At 46.9% G+C, this 21,747-nt stretch overlaps 1 protein-coding gene across 1 annotated transcript in view; it reads right to left on the bottom strand.

Annotated features, from left to right (window-relative positions):
• CFAP221 (cilia and flagella associated protein 221) overlaps positions 1-21,747 on the bottom strand; it is a 988,124-nt gene that overhangs the window by 709,834 nt on the left and 256,543 nt on the right. The window contains exon 6 of the mRNA XM_069616611.1: positions 8,847-8,947. Coding sequence (XP_069472712.1) covers positions 8,847-8,947 — 101 coding nt within the window. The remainder of the gene's footprint in view (positions 1-8,846; positions 8,948-21,747) is intronic.

Below are 21,747 nucleotides of genomic sequence, written 5' to 3'. Positions count from 1 at the left end.
GGCATGTCCAACACTTTGGCTTGTACGTCCTGGCAGAAATCCGTCACCTTAAGCCATCCGCGCCGTCTGAGGCAAACACCGTTGCCCAACTGACGGAAACCGGTGTCAGCGATGTCCGTCACCACCGTTATGGCGTGGTCTGACGCCACCTCACCTTCTTGCAAGATTTCCAGGGCTTCTGCCCTCTTGTAGTCCGGCAGGAAGTCCAACAAGGGAGCGATTTTATACCAAAGTTCCCTGTCGTAACGGGTAACGATAGCCAGGGCGTTGGCCGCCTTAATCATCTTCGTCGCCGCCGACGTGATGACTCATCGTCCCATCGCGTCAAGCTTCTTTCCTTCGCCGTCCGGCGGTGAAGTCAATGTCGATGCCCCCCTTCTTCCTGGCCGCTGCCGAGACGACTGAATCCGGGGTTGGCTGTGCTCTAAGGCATAGAGGGCCTGCGTCGCGGACCCGGTACTTCTTTTCGTATCAGTCCCTTTTTGCCGGCGTCGTGGATGGGTTCTTGAGGAGGGAGAGCCCCTCGTCCCAGATGTCATCCAGTAGAGGTACCGCGAGGACCGTCTTCCTCTTGGTCTCTCAACGTTGATAGAGGAACCCCTCCTTTTCTTCGGGGCAGAGCTGGAAAAGCTCGGATGCCCTGGAGATCATCGCATGGAAGGATCCAATCTCATCGGGCGGGGAAGCCCGGGGAGGGGTGGGGCGGGAGGTCCACCCCACCGTCACCGCCCTCGTTGTCCGTGCCCGTCGTGGCCATGTCTGTGCCCGTGTCATCCCCGTGGACGGGGAGGAGGGTTGAGCAGGCCTTGAGGGCTGGAAGGGTGTAGGAGGATGTGTTCTTCTCCTCTTGGTGGTGGACTTCCCGACGGGCCTGCCCCTGGCTCCTCCGTCGGGCCTGGCTCCGGCTCCTCCGTCAGGGTAAAGGCAATCTAGTCCTTATTTCAGAGCATACGGATTGAATTGCCATCAAAATGGCCGCTGAGTTGTCCTACGGCACTGGCTGCGACGGTTGGTCTGGGGTCCCGTCGGCGCCGCTGTCGCTTCCGTCGTCCCCCTCGTCGGGATGCCTCTCGACAGGCTGGTCCTCCTCCATGCCCGCGTCGTGGCTCTCAGGGACTTGACAAGTTCCTCCTCAGAGGTTGTGTCTGAATCCACGACGGCCACTGCCCCTCCCACCCCCTTTCTTCGCCGAGGGCTTCGTGGCGGTTCTTTTGATGGGCTTGAAAGATGCCTCCCTCTGAGGTGGCAGGGAGACTCTGGGCCCCGAGGCCGCTACCACAGGTGTAACCTCCGCAGGCTGCGCCAGGGTTGCCGCGACCTCCTCGATAGAGGCCTTGGCTGGGTGAATCATAGTCACCGACTGCATGCTTGTGGCCTTCACCTTGGGGGAGGGCTCCCTGCCTCGCTCCCCATCAGCCGAAATCTTCGAGATCGACCGGGGCCTCTCCAGAAGCTTGGCCCGGGTTCTCGGATTTCCTCTTATCCGAGCCAGAACGTTGGCTCGTGGTCGATGGCGCCGGGGAGGATGCGCCCTGCCTGGCAGCCGAGGAGCCCGACCGTTCGGCGCTCCTGGTGCCCGCGGACTCGCGGTGCTTAGCCTTCTGTTGGGCCCCCGTCGCCGGGGTGCCCTCACAGGACTTAGAAGACCGCTCGGATTTCTTCTTTTTCTTCTCACCCGACGGGCTCTTTCCCTCCAGCCAGTTGGCGAGACGAAGATGGCGGTCCCTAATGGTCCGGTCCGACATGTTCCCGCAAAAAACGCACAGTCCTCCTCCACGTGCGTTTTGTCCTCGTGAAGACAGTAGAGGCATAAGGAATGCTCATCTTCCTTGAACACGTTCTGCAGCTGGCATCCAGGTTAGGCCCTGAACAGCTTCCCGGGCATCGAGCTCCCTTTCTCCTGGGCAGGCCTCAGAAACTTCTGGAATCCTCCAAAAGCGTCGTTCGATGAAATATTCACCCTTGAGGGGCGTAGAAACTTCCGAAAAGGATCCCCGTGGATCGGATGTAAAGACGGTGGAGCTTGAGGCTCAATTTAACCGAAAAATTTGAAATTCTCTTTGAAAAAGCGCGAAAACGCAGCAAAAGCTTGAGAGCTATAGCACAAGGACTCCCATCACTTGAACGTGCGGTAAAAATCTGAGGATGGATGCCGGTGGTGGGGTTTAGGGAGAGGGCAGTCATTGGCTGTGGGCAGTATGACCCAGAGATCAGTGATTGGTTACTACTAGGAAAGACAGATCAGAAACGAAACTGATACTGATTTATTTCTGTACCGAGGATTCCCAGCCTGATGACGGGGAATATTCATGAGCATGTGAATCCATGCCAGACCCCATGCTGGAGAAGACTCAACTACATTGAATTGAATTTTGAGGTAATCCAAAACAAGGGATTACAATGAGATTGTCGGAAGCATCTGACCGCTGTCGATGGTGAGGATCAGTGTGGCTTGATGATCTAACGTTTCGTGACGTGGTGGATGTGCTGAACGTGAGGTCCTTTTCTCTGTATTCAGCAGCGGCGGAGCACAGTGGAGAGGCAGGGCGCTAGTGAGCTGGTGCTGCGATAGCCCATGCTTTCTAGAGGAGTGGCTTGTATACGCACGGCTAAAAATATACGGCTGAGGATCCTTCAGTCCTGACTGCGGGTCTGGCCCTGTATCTCCACGGCCCCTCACCCCTTGCGGTCTAGTGGCGGGCTAGAGCTGGGACGAGTGGATTGCTGACCGTCAGCCGGGTGTTAAGCTTATCAGGCACTGTGGGTGCATGGGGTAAGGCCTAGTGTGCTATTTGAGTCTCATGAACTGAATATTGAGCTCCGAGTGCATTGCACCTGTGGGTTAGTGTGGTAATCAGCAAGGGAAGGTTCATGCCAGTTTTTCCTTCCCTTTTTTTCTGCATTTTCTTCCTGATTTTGGCCGTGTGTTTGGTGATAAAAGGACATACAGATAGTTTTGGTATTGGTTAGTTCAATTAGCACTACCTACTTTTGCATTTGGTAGTGGTATTGTTATTTATTCAGTTATGCCGGGCAAAGCGCCGAACAAGCAAAGTATATACAACCTCCATAAGAGCAAGAGTAAGCCTTATGAAAAAACGAATGACTACAAACGTGTTGTGGTGAGTGTTCCACAAGTAGTGATGTCTGTGAACACTGCTGGTAAACTGGCTAACGATCAACAAAACCTGCCTCCGGCTATGGCTGCCACTGGTGTGAGCCAGATAACTAATTATTTTAAAGCAAACAGTTCTAAAGTGGTGCCAGTTTCGCCAGCAAAGTCCACGCCAGAGGAGAAAACGGATGCATCGGTGGGTGGGCTTTCGCTGGGTATGGGCTCAAATGCTATGTTTGGCGGCATAGATAACAATTGTTTGTTGCAGTTGTGTTACTCATTATGTAACAATATACGAGTATAAGATCCCTTAGGAATTGCACCATCTGGAAACCTGCATTTAACTGGGGTCGAGCCTGCAACAACAATTGCTTCTCTGGCCGAACAACCGCCTCTCAGAGGCCATCTGTGTCCCCCAAACAGTTCTGCTCTCACTTTCTTTATCGGAAGAGTATGTGCAGGCAAACTATGATCGGTCGGCACATAAGGGGTCAGTTTCCTGGATTGAGGAATCCAATCACTCTGCTGATGAGCATACGGCCGAGTTGGAGGTGGGCTGTGATGTCTTAAATTTTGCAGTGCAAATATTCCTACAATTATGTGGGCGTATTCATGAGAAGTACTGAAACAAAATGGCCATACATTAAAACTGCAAGATTGTTTTACGGCAGGTTGTGGTACGGCTCAACGCAATGGCCTGGCTCCCGAAGGGCGGTCACTTAGTAACCAACATGAAAGTGGCTCTGAAGTTCCGCCCATCACCATTCAATCCCAAGCTTCTGAAGAGAATTGTGACAAACCTGAAAGATCTCTCCAATCTACCTTTTGTTATTTAAACCACAAACAATTCGACGAAGGGAAATACAAAAAAGGACTGCAGCCGTGGCACATACTGTGGAGACAGTGGTGCTCCCTTATGAAGACTCTTCCCAACCATTGAATTCTACGATTGTGACAGTGGTAAATAAGAAAAAGGTGACGATTGTAAGGAACTCATGGCGACAACAGTAAAGACAGACACAAGTGATCACAGTTCAATGGTGTTTATTAAACTGAATATGCAGGTTGGAAAAACACCTAATATAAACCTAAATCTGAGATGGGAGAAAACTTTGATCATCAAATAATAATAAGAGTGGCGTCTTGTCAAAATAAAAAGGGCCTAAACTATAAAAACCTATTGCCAATCCTTACGCTAAATACAAAAAGAAGTATGGGATAATGTTCTTAAGAAGGAAGTGTTCACAAATAATAAGCCTCCCTTCCCCACGTTTGAAGCACTGGATAAGGTAAAATTCTGGAGCACAGCACACGCTCAAGCTTTCCCCAACACGAGCCAACAGTTCCGCTCTCAGCAATCAGGGCCTTTGGTGGTTAAGTCCATTTTCTGCAAAATGTATCTTGTCGCCGTGGGCCTGATGTATTTAAAATAATAAGCAAATGTTATTTTCTGTTTGCATGTTAGGTATTGCCTTTCACCCTTTGATCCCCCTCTTCCAGGAGCAAATCCCTAGAAAGTACCTTAATGATACTAGGACCTCCAATAGCTATGTTTTCTTGCTTTCGAAGGCCTGACGGGTTCAAAGTATCAGAACAAAGGTTCAACAATCTCTTCTGTGATATTTACAAATCTTAATGTCCTCTTGAACAGTTCACTGTGGACATCCCTCGGCCGAGTTCACTCTTGTCAACACACTGCATAGGGGGACTTTAGACTTCACCCCTCTTTATCGGCATCCCTCTTTCGGGTTCATTCTTGCCAATCTTGTCAATTGGCCCTTTTCATTCTACCCTTGTGATGCAGGATTCATTTCCTTTAGCTTCACAATCATCTGTCGGTCAAAGACTTTTGACTGTACAGAGGATTATACAAGACCGCTGTATGACCACTTTGACCCTTTTCCTTGCTTTTCCCCAAGGCCTTCTGGCACTGGTAGTTTTAACAATTTGGTAATCTCCCAGAGTTTTCATGAGTGAGCCTGACCCCTCTGTTGCTGGTTTTCCCCCTTCTAGCATCAATAGCTCTTTATGCTTTCACAGTTCAATTAGCCATTTGCTACTTTTCGTCCAACAGTTCGGTTTCTCATTGACTCTCCCCTCGACTCACCGGCTGAACCGCTTGGCTTTCTTTCTCTTTGGAGTCAAGGTTGGTACCACGGAGACGAGCATCTCTCCACAGCTTGGTTATCAGCAGAGGAGGGTTTTGTGTACCATTGACATCTGCTGCAACACATGCTGGCTATTGTTCACGGTCTTACGATTCATTCTGCAGAGGTTTCACGGGTCTTGGTCGGAAAGGGCAAGGTCACTTCTCTCCTTGTCACCCTCTCGGTATGCACTGTCTTTCTCCCCCTCTTGAACTGCCGTGCTTCGTTACCTCTCATGTCGTGCGGTCTGCCTTGCTTGTTTTGCTCTCCTGGTCTCCACTTTTATCACTGTGGGGAAGGGAAAGGGCTGTCAAGTGTATGAAATTCTGGACAATTGCCTGACTTTGCCTGCCCCTGGTGTTGGGACATGTCAGGTAAATGGCTCGAGTGTTAGTCCGTCATAATATGCGAAAGTGTTTGCGTCAGAAAAGGCAGGGCTCGGGGGGGGGGGGTGGGGGTAAAGTGTCTGTGTATCCTACGTGGTAGGTTGAGGAAAAGGTGTCATAAGAAACAAAAAACATAAAAACATGCATGGCAAATTAGCTTTAGCAGTATCCCTATGTCCTCATGTACTAGTGAAAGCAGGTTTGTATCCGCTAGGAGCTAATGCGCGAGAAATGGTTTGCTGGCGATGTGAAGTCGTTCATCTGGAGGCAGAGAAAGCATGTCAAAAGGGCATGCAGTGAGGGTGTGTGCTGAAAAGACTTTCTGGTCTATAGTTGCTTACCTGAGTGCAGCCGTATGAATTGGCTGAGTTCAGTCCAGTAGGTTCGTAGTAGAACGTGAAGTGTTGTCAGGGGCCTGGCTAGTAAGAAGTATGTCTGTCGGACTTGCCGAAAAAGCGAGGTTCTTGTGTCAACGCATCATCGTCATGGCAACCAGTATTTTCATATTGTTGGGGCGTCGATTGGTGGAGTATGTGCCTGGCCTGGTCGGGGACGTCTGTTTCTATGCCACCCAGTGACGTATGTAAAGAAAGAATCCCGTTGTCCTGGGAACTGGAGTGGTTGTTTAAAAATAAGTGTGTAAAGGAGAGAGCGGGTGTGCCTGCAAGGTCTTGGCGTCTTGCAGGGAGCATGCCTATGGTGCTATAAAGTATAGACACATCAGCAGATTAAAACGGAGCCTGCATTTGTTTACAAGCTGTGTAAATGATGCCAATGATACTATTAATATTGATTGGAGCCGAGTTGGGTCATGTCTGTAAAAGTGGCAGCTCTGCGTTTAAAGGCTGCATGAATGTGTTCTATTGAGAGAAGAAAGGAAAAAATAAAAGAAAACCCTTTATGGTTTACAACGGGCGTGTGTTTGATCCAGATAGTCCTGCCTGTGACCAGAGCCATCGGCAGACAAAAAAGCCTGCATTTGTTTGGAAGCCGTGTAAACTATATCAATAGTAATGGTACTATTGATTGGAGCCGAGTTGGGACATGGCTATCAAAGTGGCAGCTAGTGGCTGCATAAATGTATTCTGTTGAGAGAGGAAAAAAAAAGTGAGGAAAAACCCTGTGTGGTTTGCAGTGAGCGCGTGTTTGATCCTGATAGTGCTGCATGTGTCCGGAGCATAGATAGCGGATGTTAGTATTGGTAGGACCCTGGTGTGTCCTGGGGGGCTAACTGGTCAGACAGGAAAGGGTATTTTATATCACGGGTAGGAATTCCTTGTTCAGGCCGTGGTTATACGAGTCCATTTTGTGTATCCAATGGATTTCTCTCTCTAACAATCTTCTCTGCACATTGGGTCAATTTTTAACTGTAACCAGAATCGAGCAAAGTAGGTCATTCGGGGAGAGGTTGAAATTCCATATAGTGACTCAGCAATTGTATTTTAGATCTATGTTCAGAGATCCTAGTGTTGACCGCTCTCATGGTTTGGCCAACATAGCGTAGTCCACACGGGCATTCAATGCAGTAAAATGCTTGATTGGTTTTGCAGTTGGTCATGCTCCAAATTGTCCATGTTATTTCTCCTATTCTGAACGTTTGCATTTTTCTGGTAAATGTACATGCCACACCGTTTCCACAGGGGTAGTGTCATGTTACTACTCGTATGTCCCATAGTCTGGTGCAAGATGATGCTTTCATGAGCTGAGCATGTACTAGTTGGTCACATAGGTTTTTGTGATCTGATCCGAGACACTTTAAAGGCACCAAAGACACACCTGATCTTCCGAAGCGATAGCTCTCACGGAAAAACTGAACTGAAGCCAACAGTCGCTGCAAGCACTATGTACCAGTGATGACATTGACATCGAGACAGAGGCCCTTGAGGGACATTGAGTTGACAGGCATCAACGAACAGCAGCCCATGTTGTAAACAAATTCTAAAGCAGTTAAAGCAGGATATGGATATATCAAAAGATTAGGAATATGTGGGAGGGCACATTCCATTTGAAGGAGGTTTATTTTTGCCAACCCAACAAATTGCCAGCAAATGTTTGACATACACTTCACACTCCAGGTTTGGGCTGAGAGTGGTTCCACATGGTGCAGGCTCAGGAATGTTGCTGGGTAGCGGCAGTTTGTCCGACTATCCCTCACTTTCTGTGGACTGAATTACCCACCAGTTCCTTCACATCAGTTGTCTCCAATCTCACTAGCAGGGCACACGTGAGGCCGATCTGTTAGTCTGAAAGCTGAGGGGAGAAGTCCACTCCGTCACATCTGGCTGTGCTTCAACTAGCACCATGGATCTATCTGGCCTTGGCTCCAGGCAAGTTTAAGCAAAACAAGGAGGATATCTCCAAATTTGTGTGGATGGTGGTGTGACAGGGTTAGCGCCTTGAGAAACGGAACAATCTCTGCAATGCCAGAGCCCAGTTTCAACTCTGAGGCAAGTTGAGACGAGCCAGCGGTGTCAAAGGCCAACTTTCACTCTCCCTCCTACCCAAGACAAGGGCTTGTATGCATCCCCTGTGTCGGCTCTATGCAAAACTACCAAATCATTTACTACAAATCCCAAAAATTCCAGCTTTTTTCTTGTTTTTTTTTGCACTTTTCTAAACATATAAATGTGGGGGGAGACCCCCGCATCACCCTACTACATCCCCCATTGCCAATTAATACCCCTACCCCTTTTACTGTCTATTTTTGGGCAAAAAAGTGCTAAAGTTCGACAAAACAAATCCTCTATTTTCAGGTTCGCTGTAAAGGGGTTCGACATTTTTGTCCTATCCCCCTGAATCAGCTGAAAGCACAGCAGCTACAAGTTTTTCTGTGTCCACAGGGAAGCAATGAGGTTGGATGCAGAGCAGGGGGGGGGGGGTAAGATACATTACTGCAAATACATTTCACATAAAACCAAAAACAGATCCCCTGCAAATCTCTAAAATCTAAAGATCATACTTCTCTTATTCCTGTTCTCTTGGCACATTACCTGTAAGGATTCATTTTGCATTTAGTGACCCAAAATAACTATTTTGCTATAACTGCTCTGCTTCTTCTGTAGCGCAACTTTCACACAACATTCAGCAATTCGCCATTTTATCAGGAGGTCACACTCAATATAATCAAGTCAAGCATATGATCATTTCCCAAAGCTAAATCAATATTTGAAGCATAACTTCAGCAAAACCATTACTCACCTTTGTCCCAGTTCGACATCAGATAAGTTTATGTGTGATGGAAAATCCACAACATTCATGGCCGGATACGCATGCATCGGGACAACTAACGTATCATCTCCCTGGGGACAAGAATATTAGCAAAATATTTAGACAAGCAATGATGACTATGTACAAGTCTTTTCTTTCTTTCTTTACGTTAGGAGGATCTCTTGAAACATGTTGCCAATAAAACATAATTTGGTCGCACGCTATACATTTGAAAGATTTGTCGGCCATGTCAAATTGTCTCTTCTACACACTTTAAATAATCTCCGCTTGGCATGGTCTTGCAACTGTTCTGGTCCAGCCCAAGGTTTTTTGTTGTCAATGGTGAACTACCATTTTTCGATCTCTTCCTTGCAATGCGGATGGGTTGTCTGCTTCTAGGGCCAACACGCTGATAAAAATGCATTTATTCTTTTTTTTGTCGAGAATTCAGTGTGACACATCATATGAACATGTAATTCTTATTTCATTTTACTTTCAATGTACTTAAAGCTTGGTCGATGTAATATAGGCAAGGAGACTTGATGACATGAAAAATAATTCCGACTACCAGCTAAGAGTTCAAGATACTGACCAGGGATGTCACTTAGGGGTCGCAACTGCGACCTCTGTGGCCTCCCTTAAGACCTCTAAAAAAAATTTAAAAAAATGTTATGCAAGCTCCTGGGCTGTCGCCAGCACCATGTGGTGCTTTACTTCTGGAGTGGCTGGTTATCTTGTTCAGGCCCTTTAAAAAAAAAAAAGAAGAAAAATAAGAACAGAAGTGCCACAAGTCTAACACTTTCAGCACTGACCCTGAATAAGAAAGAATAGGAATACCAAATAATGTGTCTTTCTGGAATTCTATACAATAATTGCTGGACTCATTAAAGGTTTATTTCAGGCACACTTCAGGGGGTGAGTCACTGATTTAGTCTGTTCTTAAACGCCTCAACTCGGCCTTTGATCCTTCTGAGGTCGATAAATCAGTGCCAACACAGGTTGGATGATATTGGGTGTGTATTTTTTCTGAATAAAGCGCTAAAGCGTAAATGCTATACAATAACACATCATTATCATTTGGTCATGGACGTCTGCTTGCAGTCACAGTAATTCGGTAATATTGGCCTTGGCCTATACACACTGATCTTAACGATACATATGGCGATCCATTCTTGTATGAAATGTACATCACATAGTGCTATTGTAACCATATTTTTCGTAGTGTACAATGCTATGTGATGCCACTTCCTGTTTTGTCAACGGGTGAAAGGTCGTGTTCCATCGCTTCCCGTGATATCACTTTGGGGTGGGGTAAAATGACATCACTTCCTGTGATGTCATCAGGGGGGTCAAGGGTCGTGTGCTGTCACTTCCGCTACCCCCCTGGCATTTTGGTGAAATGACGTCCCTGATACTGGCCTTTGTTGAAATAAAGTTTCAGTTTGGCTACAGTTTCAGCTCTCTCTCACGGATCTTGGTGTTACATAAAAAGGGAACCTGGTGTCAAGCAGCTGATCAGTAACAGAGTGCCTCCAATTGGCCCATCGACTCTTCCTTTGGGGGTTGTTCCTACCCATTTCTATCGGTCTCCTATCAAGTGCCTTGCAAACTAAAAAGGACATTCATGCCCACAAGTGGAGCATTGCCCTCCGCTGCAGGACCCAAAATATGAATTCAAATGTGCTAATGAACGTTTTAAAAAGAATGTCGCCAGACTCCTAGAAATACAAAAGTACTATTTCACCATCTGAAATCTTTAAAAAATGCTGATTAATACTCATAAAATCATATTTCGGGTGCTGCAGGGAAGGACAGGACTAGCGATGTAAAATGGAGAAATGGAAAACTTTTTTCCCGTTTTCATTCTAATAAAAAACATTTGAGGAAAATTGAAATATATACAATTCGTATTTTCTAAGCACCCTTTACAGAGGCAAATTCTCTTTGCGCCTAGAAACACTTGTGTACAGGCGCGTTATACATTACTTATATAATTTTAAGGACATACAATATTCTGTGTTAACTTTGGTGTAATCATAAAAGTGCAATGGTTGCTCTATTTATTATAGGGAGAAAGAAAAATGTGCAGTGGCCAGCTTTCACAGAATATACACACACACTAAGCTAAAGCTTTTGCTGGGGCATTTTTCAACAAACTAACAGAAACCTACTGAGATTTCCAATTATTTTGGCGCTTAATAAATGTGCACATATTACGTTACACTATGAATCTTTTACACAACATAATGCACTGAGGCTTGTTTGGAACTTGTCACATTGTGGGATCCAGGCAATAGCCTGCAGAGGACATCAATTGAGAAGCAGTGAGGTGATGTGGGATAGAGGGGACAGATATAATCAACAGTGTTGCGTAGTAATACGCGGTTCTGCGCATGCGCGGCCCATAACGAGGCTCGCGCATGCGCGCATTAATAAAGACGGTCCCGGCCGGCAGTTCGCGCCGGAGACCAGAGCAGCAACACGTCTCTGGCGTGTCTCTTGGTGCGAGTGCTGTGTGCGTGCGTGTGTGCCTGCAGGTGGGGCCTGCCATCGCCCCACACCATCACACTGGCGACGAGGACGGCGCGGGAGCAATCCTCCGCTCCGGTAGCGTCCAGAGATGAGAACGCTGAGGTCAGGTAAAAGGAAGGGGGCTAGTGATTGTGATAGTTTAGGGGCATTTCAATTCAGCCAAAGCAGATCTTAGACCTGGATTGCAGAAATTAGGAAGGTAAATTCAGTGTTTGAAGGAGAAGGGAGAATTTACAGAGAAATTAATAGGCATCCGTAAAAGTAGAGCCTTGAATCACGTCAGCTTTTGTTGCCACGGAGTACATTTAACTTCTCTGACAACACAAACTTCAGAATAGAAATTTTGAGGCTGGCCAGTTGTGTGTAACCCCTGGGGATCCAGAAATGAAAAGCAAAAAATATAATCCCGTCCCCAATGCGAGCCGCCCCAGGAACCCTGAAGAAAGGAAACAAATTAAAGCAAGTGATCTTCGCACAGGGGCACGCAAGGGTCCCATTACTCAAAAAAACAACCAATCACTGGCAGAAGCAGAGTGCTAGTGACCGTTGGAAAAACCGTTCAACAGGGTCAGAGGTGCGCTGCTCAGCGCCGTTGAGTGCAGCTCGGGCCTCTATACCCACGCTCCCTGGAAAGGGGAGCGCTTTGAATATTTAGCTGCCCTTCGCTGCTGTTGATTTGCTGGTCCCAGGGCACACATATTGAATTACTGGTGTTCCCCATAGCTGGAGAGCTAATTTTTTAAAAAAAGGGCCACCTCCCTTACAGGTGGCCACACAACTCCCTGGGCCACACCTGGCAGACATGGCTCAGGAGGAGTGAGTAGTGTGGGCCCCCCACATTCTCTGAGTGCTGAGCTGCATCTGACATACGCAGCCCAGTCCCTGTAAAGACTTTTGGGCCGACACACTTTTGCTGTTGCCACTGCTGCTGTTACTGCCTATTGCCAGCCCTACAAAAAGTTTGGGGGTTCCCTGCACTGTTGCTGCTGTTGCTGCCTGCCGCCTACTGCCACAAGAACCACCACTGAAGACCGCAGGAAGAAATGAGAACCCTCAGAGCAGCAGCAAGGACCTTGAGACAACCCTGGTCAGGTTGTCCTGCAAGTAGGGTCATTATAAATAGTTCTTAATACAGTGATATATGATAAGTCATTATAGCCCGCCTGCACACAAGTGTTGCTAGGTGCGACAAGGAAGGGGAAGACAACGGGGGACAAAACAAATGATCTTACTAGGCCCTGTGCCATTTAGATTGTGCAAGTGCAAGGGGAAGGGAGAGGAGACGTGCCAGGGGGAGGGAAGGGGAGAGTGCAATAAGCAAAGCTCAAGTAAGTGCCGCCGGGGTGGCTGGCTCCAAGTAAGTGCAAGGAGGCAGGGGACTGTAGGGTTGCAGATACAGTCCCCAGTGTGTGGTAGGCCCGGAGCCAGTGCATGTGGCTTCTGGTTGTGAAGAAGCCTGGTCCCCATGAGGTTCAGAGGGTGACCAGGTAACCAGTTAGCGCAGCAGACAGTAAGATCAGCAGGGGAGAGAGAGAAGGCAGGTGCGAAAAGGAAGGTCTTGAGTTGCTTCCGGAACCTGAGGTGGTCCTGCTCAAGTTTGAGAGAGGCAGGGAGGCTGTTCCAGAGGGAAGCACCAGCCAAGGAGAGAGATCTACTCCCCACCCCCAACTCTTTGCCTTGAGAAGCATCTGACCCTCAAAGTTGGAGGTGGATGAGCGGGGGGCTCAAGAAGGAAAGTGCTTAGGAAAAGAGAGTTGGATGTAGTGTGGTCCCCGGGCCCCAGAAAACCCTGTGGACAATGCAGAGGGTCTTGAACTTGATCCTTGCAGTCACCAGGAGCCAGTGGAGAGATTTCAGGGCTGGAGAGATACAATCCCTGGGCTTGAGGCCAAGGACAAGTCTCGCAGTCCTGTTCTGGATTAGCTGCAGATGATGAAGAGTAGAGCTAGGAAGATTTAGAAAGAGGCTGTTGCAGTAGTCCAGCCTAGAGAGAACCAGGGCTCTGGAGACAGTGAGCTTCAGGGGGAAGGTGAGAAAAGGAAGAATACCCCCGAGGAGGTGCAGCTGGTAGTGATAGATGATATGGCATTTATAACGCGCCAATACATAAGTGTTTCAGGGTGCGTAGTGGGACTTCTTAGACAGGTCTGCAATGTGAGGAGAGAAGGAGAGGGTGGAGTCGAATAATGACACCAAGGTTTTTTGCCTCGCAAGAAGGCGCAGGTAGAGGGCCCAAGGAGGGCAGCCAGAGTTAAAGAGGGTAAGCGGGAGCAGGGGTCCCAATGAGAAGGATCTCGGTCTTACTGGCATTAAGGTAGAGATCGTTGGAGGCACACCATTCCTGGATCGGGGATTGACAGTCAGGAATGACCGAGAGAGGAGGCGGTGGGGAGCCTGAAGGAGAGCCGAGTGCCATCCACGTAACACTGAAAGTTTGGAATGAATGTAGAGATGAGGTGGACCAGAGGTGCCAAGTAAAGGTTGAAGAGCCAGTGTGAGAGGTTAGAGCCCTGGGGAACACCACATGTGGAGAGAGGTGGTGGAGAGAAAGGACCCCAGTTGGACCTGGGAGGGTTGATCGTAGAGAAAGAAGGTCAACCAAGCTAGGGCCTGATCCGTGATGCCCAGATTGTCACGGAGACAATTGATCAGGATGGCATGTTTGACCGTGTCGATAGCAGAGGAAAGGTCAAGGAGGATGAGGACAGAAGGCTTGGATGACACTTTCATAGATCGGACTTGTCTAGAAACATTGTCAGGAGTGAACACGGGGAAAGAGGAGAAAAGAGGAGGAGTGGGAAGAGGTGGCTGGAGAGGGGCCGAGAGAGGTAGAGAGAGAGGAAGAGGAGAGAGAGGACAGGAAGTCCTTAGTTTTAGTGGTTTAGTGAGAAACCAGTGCCATGCAAAGGGCCTGGGAGGGAACAGGAGAGGTGGAGAGTGGCGCAGGATTGGCCAGCTCCTTCAGGATTTTGAAAAGTTCAGCCATGTTGTTAGAGGCCGCGGAGATGCAGGCTTTTATGCAGGCTCTCTTCGTGTACAGGAAAGAGTCTGTATTGCCTTTGGCGCAGACGGCGGGCCAGTTTGTTGGAGGATGAGAGGATGCACCTGATACCCTCCACTTCCTCTCAGCCACCCTACACTTACATTTAAGGGTGGCAAGGTCAGAGTAATATCAAGAGTTGCACTTGGAGGTGGGCTTCAAACGGATCCTCATGACAGTGGCAAGGACATAAAGAGTGTTAGAGATAGAGAGATACAGGTTAGAAAGGGCTGTGACAGAGTGTGAGACAGCCGCAGGCATAGGAGGAGGAGAGAAAGTGGCGGCAAAGGCCTCCACTGACACATGCTTAATTAGCCAGAGGACTGAGACGGTGGGAGGCATTGCTGGGATCAGCTTCACCTGGAGGACAGAGAGCTTCAGGGGAGAAGAGAGAAGAAAGTGGTCAGTCCAAGAGAGAGGAGTGATAAGAGGGTTAGAGAGATGAGAACATGCAGGGTGTGCCCAGCAAAGTGTGTCAGCCCGGAGCGTGAACTAGAAAGAAAGAGTCGCAAAGATTGCGAAAGAGCCCAGAGGAGGGGTTAGAAGCATCCAGGTGAATGCTGAGGTCTTCGAGGAGGAGAAGGTGAGAGGTAGAGGCAGTATAGGTCAGAGGCCCAAAGAGATTGAGAGCCTGCAGACCAGCCATTCAAAGGAGGAGTAGGCCAGCGTAGGAAAGACAGAGGCAGGGATCCACTCCAGGAAGATCAGGGCTATCAGGGAAGAGAGTGTCAAAACACGTGACAGAGCTGGCCATGAACCATGTCTCAGTGAGACCGATAACATCCAGATGAAGTTCTTCGAGGAGTCGGCAGATGTCGGAGGAGTGTTTGACAGCAGAGCGAGTGTTGAGAGTTACGACATGGAGCATTGTATAGACTTTGTATATTTATTTTTTTTAAAACACTTTTATATTTTTGTGGGATTGTTTTTCAGTAATGCATGCGCTTAGCAGAACCTATGTTTTACATAGTGTCTTGTGTTTTGCCCTTTTTCTAAAAAACCTCACAAAACCCTGCTGGTGTAACTGAAAGTTATAGAAGTACGTGTTTAACAACTAAAATGAACTGTAGACCAGCAATCCTTATGTCCGCCTCTCCTTTTCTGCTCCAGTTACTCTAACCTTGTGTTTTTTCCTTAGGGGTATTTGGGGAACCTGCCTGCCCTAACCTCTTGATCGTCCCTACCCTTACCATTTTCCTAGCAAGGTACACCATGGTGATCTTGAACCCAGCAGGGCGGGGTTTGGAGACAGGTAAGAGGTGTGTCAAGTTATAAGTGAATAGTTAAACTGTATATTTTGTGCTCACCTACACCTGTCTCCATATAAAGGTAAGTTGGAAGATCACCCCGCTACATTTGTGTCCAACAGTGGCCAAGTCAAGAAATGACTGTCAAAGGGAGGGATATACGAGACAAAAAGGGTATGCAGAGATAGATGGAGTATATGTCTGTCCTCCTCTATACAGTGACTGACCCACTGAATTGCAGAATGAAATACTGGTACTCACTCTGCCATTCTTTGAATAAATCAAAAATAGAAGATGGAAATAGACAAGTAAACCATTGATTGGTATAATGCTTTTTACTAATGTTCATTTTTTCCCACCTAGAATAGATGCATGTATTATTAATAGACTGTTAGATACAGATCTCGTTTTTATTGATCAGACCACTAATGGTCTGCAGCGGCAGATCCTAGCTTGCAAAATTATGCACAGGAACATGACCTTGTGGTTAACATAAATAAGACTAAAGTTTTGATTATGTGCCCTACGAAGAGAACTAAGATAAAGAAAATGAAATGGTAATTTGCTGAAGACCCGCTAGAGGTGGAGTCTGAATGTGTTTAAGTAGGCTTTTTAATTTCAGATACCCTTAATACAACAAAGCAGAGAACCTTTTTAAAAATCAAAACTTAAAGTGTTAACAAGGCAATCCAAAATATGAAATAGGCGTTATGGAAAATTCTCATATCTTCCACTCCTGAAATTTTATAAGGCAAAAGTTATTCCTGTATTCGTCTACAGAGCAGAATCTATTTTACATTAGCACAATATGCAGTGGCGCACTCTTGAGAGTTTATTTTGGAAACAGTCCCTGGGGGTCTCCATCAGTGCTATGACTGCTTTGATACCCTATGAGTTTGGTTTTCTATCTAACCAGTGTAAGGAAGGCATGGTATCAACACTAAGACAGACAAGTGACCACAGTTCAAGGGTGTTTATTGAACTTCAAAAAGGGTTTGAAAAACGCATATCTAATCCTAAATCTACAGATGGGAGCAAGCTACGATCATCAAATAATAACGCAGTCCTAGTGGTGTCTTGTCAAAATAAAACAGCCTAAACTAAGAAACCTATTGCCAATCCTTACCTGGGGGAAAGTGTTACGAAAAAGAAAGACGTGTTCACAAAATTATGCATCAGGATGTTCAGGCCATTGGCCTTCCTTCCCCGCATTTTCAGCACGGGACAAGGCAGTACACTCAAGCTTAGCACGGTATCTGGCTTCTCTAGCACAAGGATACCATTCAATCATTAGCATCAAGGCCTTCCGTGCCCAAATCTGTTTGCCTTTTAAAGTCTCTTCTTTCAGTGGGCCTGATGCGACAAACAAATAATACGTTCTTTTCCTCTTAAGATTTCGTAAGTACTCAATTTCTCAGGTGATTCTCTATTCATCTCGGAACGCCCTCAGCCGGGCTCAGATCCTCTTTAACACACTTTTCAAGGAGTCTACCTCCGCTGGGCTCGGTCCAATTTCATCTAGTTTGTCATCAATTTTCTTTACGCTATTAACATCAAAGACTTTTGTTTGTGAACAGGATTTTGCTTCACCCGTTGCAGCACCACTTCGATTCACAATTCCTTGTCACTCTTTTTCTTTTGCCACTTTTCAGTTGGATACCTTACAGAGACTTTCGAATGATCACACACACGGTGCTGGACCACTCTGTCTAAGAAATCGTATTTTGGCTTCAAAGTTCAATAACTCATCTGTTGTTCAATTTTACTTGTGTTGATTACCACATACGCTTCATACACTGTTCGCTTTAGCGTTCACTATGCAATGTTGCCGATTGCAACCTTGGCTTCAACACAGATCGGTCTGGTATCAGTCTCCCAAATTCACTGTCTGTGCTGACTTCACTGGCGGCGCTTTGTTGTAGGAGCCAAGGACAGTACCACAGCGGCATAGATTCTCCTTGCCTAGACTATCAACGCGGGAGAGCCCCGGGTATATCCGACACACAATGCAGGATTCTACAGCCTTGTTTCGTGGTCTTTCGTTTGCTATTTTCAAAGGTTCATGAAAGTAACGTTCCCTCGTTGAAAGGGTCAAGGGCACATCACTCTTTGCGATCCCTTTATGCTTTTCCGTTTTTTACCTTGTATTAAACTGCCATCTCGTAACGGCTGCTTCCTTGTGTGCTTTGCCTCGATCAGAGTGTGCTCTGGTGCTCTGCCTTTTATCCGTGTGTGGAAGTGTAATGGAAGTCAGAGGAGTGTAATGGTCAGTAATTGCCTGAACCCGGCTGACCATTTTATTGGGACTAGTCAGGTACACGGCTCAAGTGTTCGTCTGTTTCCTCTCATAGCGAGTTGTCTGTCAGAAAGTGTTCATGTTGGGGAGGAGGAGAGGGGGTCGAGTTATCCTACCTGGTAAGATGGGTTAAAGGTGTTACAGGAAAGGAGATACCATGTCTTGCCATCCGGTGTCCCACTTCCACAAGACCACTCACCCAGGTAATCCTTCTGCACTGGTCCACCCCCTAAGGAAATGGATCCAAAAGTGATGGCCGTGTCCTGGCCAACTGGATTACAGATCCACGGGGACTAGTGGGTGGGACACCTTCTGGTTTCTCACATACCCTTCCCCCTAAGTGAGGTGGATATACTTGGTCTTTTCCAAGATCCTCTAAATTTAGGATTGTGGAGAGAACCAGGAAAAGATGTATCTAGGTTCTCTCGCATATTCCGTGAGTTTTGTTTCCTCTGGTCTGCTAGAGGCGGGGTGTTCGTATTTGCCTCCCGAAGGTATCCTACAAACTGAGATTGAGTTGGTGATTTTGTCATTAGGTATTTGAGATTTGAAAGGTACCTCTTGGCAAATGATAGGTTCCTGAAATTTGGTTTCCGTCCACTTCCACACCAGGGAGGTTTGGGAGCAAAAGTCAGGTTGCTAACAATCCTGGTGCACAAACTCTCTAGGGGAATTTGGGACATCTTGTAAGGAGTAGACAATGCAGGAAAGTCTCTTCCCACAATAACTTCTTCGGGGAGTCCAGGAATAATGGCAGATTACACCAGCCGTGATTCTCCCCTGATGTTAATGTACACCGGTATCTTGGGGTAGATTTCATTATCTCTGTGCACACATGTGACTAACTAGACCTGCATTTTCTAGGTCTGCTGTTGTCACCAAATTAGCCCTTATAGCTGTCTGTTTGCTGCCGGAATCAATTAGAGCCTTTACTGGTCTTCCATTTACTGGGGCTTTGTCCTATGTAAAGTCAGTTGAAGACTGAGACATATGCAGGTTTCTAGATCAGCCTCTGTTTCTTGCCACTCATCCTCTGTGAGGCACCCTTTTTCCATTGGTTCATCTTTTAGATTTGTAGGGCAATGTCGAGCAAGATGGCCAGTTTCTTTACACAAAAAACAAGGTTTAGGTTGATTTGAGCGAAAACAAATGGTCGAAACAACCAAATGTTCTAAAAATGTTACCACCAAAGGATCGAACACCAAATGTTCGATCCTTTAGTGGTAGCATTGGAAAGAAAATGGGGGCGTCCCCTGCATTCCCCCGCTCACTATACTTTATGTATAGTGAGCGGGGGCTGCGAGGGACACCCCTGCAGCCTTCCGTGGTAAAAAAAAAAAAAAAAGGACCCTGCAGCGCCGGTTCCCTTTCACACAAGTGAAAGGGAACCGGCGCTGCAGGAACCCAGCCTGAAGACAAGGTAAGTGGGGTTTGTGTATGTTGGGGGTGTGGGTGGGGGTGTGCTGAGGGTGTGTGTGTGTGTGTGTGTGTGTGTGTGTGTGCGCGCTGAGGGTGTGTGTGTGTGTGTGTGTGCGCGCTGAGGGTGGGTGTGTGTGTGTGTGTGTGCGCTGAGGGTGGGTGTGTGTGTGGCCGCGCTGAGGGTGGGTGTGTGTGTGCGCGCGCTGAGGGTGGGTGTGTGTGTGTGTGTGCGCGCTGAGGGTGTGTGTGTGTGTGTGCGCGCTGAGGGTGTGTGTGTGTGTGTGCGCGCTGAGGGTGGGTGTGTGTGTGCGCGCGCTGAGGGTGGGTGTGTGTGTGTGCGTGTTGGTCATTCGAACACTTTGTTTTCGGTCATTTCATTTTCGATAATTTGACATTCGGTCAAATCACTTGGATTCAAAAACAAATAGGGGTGATGGCTTAATCTCTTTGAATTCTTCTCTCCTGCTTTCCTCTCTGCCCTTATGGTCTGGTCTTCTGATTTCTATTCTTTCTTTCGAGGTCCATTCTTTGGTTTTAGAGAGCCCTCTATCTAGTACCTGGCTTTGTGAATGGTATGTCGGTTTGTGATCCTACCGTTCCTCACCTCGGTGCACAGAGTGAACATTTTTTGCTGCATCTGAGTGATTCTGGGCAGTTTCCATAGCCATGATTAGGGTAGATCGGTTTAGCTGTAATACTGCTTTCTGTAAAAAGGAAGGTAGAGAATTGGTGTATTGCTCTAGAAGGATAATTTCAACCAATTCTTCCATGGCCTTGTTAATCCAGAGGGCTACTGTGTTCTTAATTTTTTTCCCCTAATTCAAGGGGGGTTTCCCCAGGGTTTAATCTAATAGACCTTAGTGTTTGTCGCTAGAAGTTACAGGTATGGCCTACTCTTAAGAAGACCTTTTATGGATATAAAGGTGGCTGTCTGGGTAAGGTTAAGTAGTTGATAGGCGGTCTATAGTTTGCCTTTCATTAGGGGTCCCAAATTTAAAAAAATTAGATTTTCTTCCCACCCCAATTGCTCAGCTAATCGCTCAACATTCAAAAAGAAATTCCCTAGATCTTCACCCTCCTGATAAGGCTGAAGTATCCTACAGGTAGTATGGGTCTGGCCTTTAGTTCGACTAATTTTGTTACATTCTCTTGAAGACGGGTTTCGGCCTGCATCTGATGGGCGGCCAGTTGGGCCATGATATCTTCAAGGTTGCCCATATCTTCCAGGGGAGTAAGGGTCCCTCTGACACTTTCTGAATCAGAAAAAAAGGGTCTCAATCTCCGGAAAGGGTCTTGAAGTCGTCTGACTCCTCAGAACTGGATCCTGATTGAGGAGAAGATCTGGGCGGATTGATCTCTAAACCCGATACTCTAGGAACTAGTCTGGTACCAAAGAAAAAAAGGTTTTGGGAAAGGCGGATTAAGGGCCCTAGGTCCAATGAAGATGTGTGCAGGCCTTATTTCTAAGGCTATTCGATCCCATTGTTGATTATAGTGGGAGAGTGGAAGGGTTTCTAACAATACCTGGGTTTTGAAAAACAAATCTTGTGGCCAATTGGGATTTGAAGTTGGCAGAACAAGGCTTCTTTTATGGTATGAATTCAAACAGACTCAAGGAGTTAAATATTCTTACTTTCTCCTTCTGGTGTTATGACGATTATCAGCATTAGTTTTCAACTTTTGTCAGTTGAATCACACCCGGACACCGCAAGTAAGGAACGCATGGTATCAACAGTAAGACAGACACAAGTGACCACAGTTCAAGGGTGTTTATTGAACTTCAAAAAGGGTTAGAACAACACCCATCAATTATTAAATCTACAGATGGGAGCTAGCTACGACCATCAAACAATAACAACACAGTCCTAGCAGTGTCTTGACAAAATAAATGGCCCATACTAAGAAACCTATTGCCAACCCTTACCTCTAAATACAAATAATGTGGAAAACAGTGTTACGAAAATGAAAGAAGTCTTCACAAAATGATAGGTCAGGATGATCAGGCCATTGGAATCCCTTTCTCACGTTTTGAGCACGGGACAAGGCAGTACACTTAAGCTTAGCACAGACTCTGGCTTCTCTAGCATGAGGATACAGTTCAATCACTAGCATCAGGGCCTTCCGCGCACAAATCTCTTTGCCTTTTAAAGTCTCCTCTTTCAGAGGGTCTGATGCGACAAACATACAATAAGCTCTTTTCCACTTAAGATTTCACAAGTACTCAATTTCTCAGGTGATTCAATATTCACCTCGGATCCCCCTCAGCCAGACTCAGATCCTCTTTAACACACTTTTCAATTAGTTTGCCTCCCCCGGGCTCGAAACAATTTCAAGTTAACTTTTTAACACAAACTTGCT

This window comes from Ambystoma mexicanum, chromosome 9 (genome assembly GCF_040938575.1).
Source record: "Ambystoma mexicanum isolate Mex_15411 chromosome 9, UKY_AmexF1_1, whole genome shotgun sequence".
NCBI classification, from domain to species: Eukaryota; Metazoa; Chordata; class Amphibia; order Caudata; family Ambystomatidae; genus Ambystoma; species Ambystoma mexicanum.
Note: the sequence above shows the minus strand (reverse complement) of the source record. Positions and strands in the feature narration are given on the sequence as shown.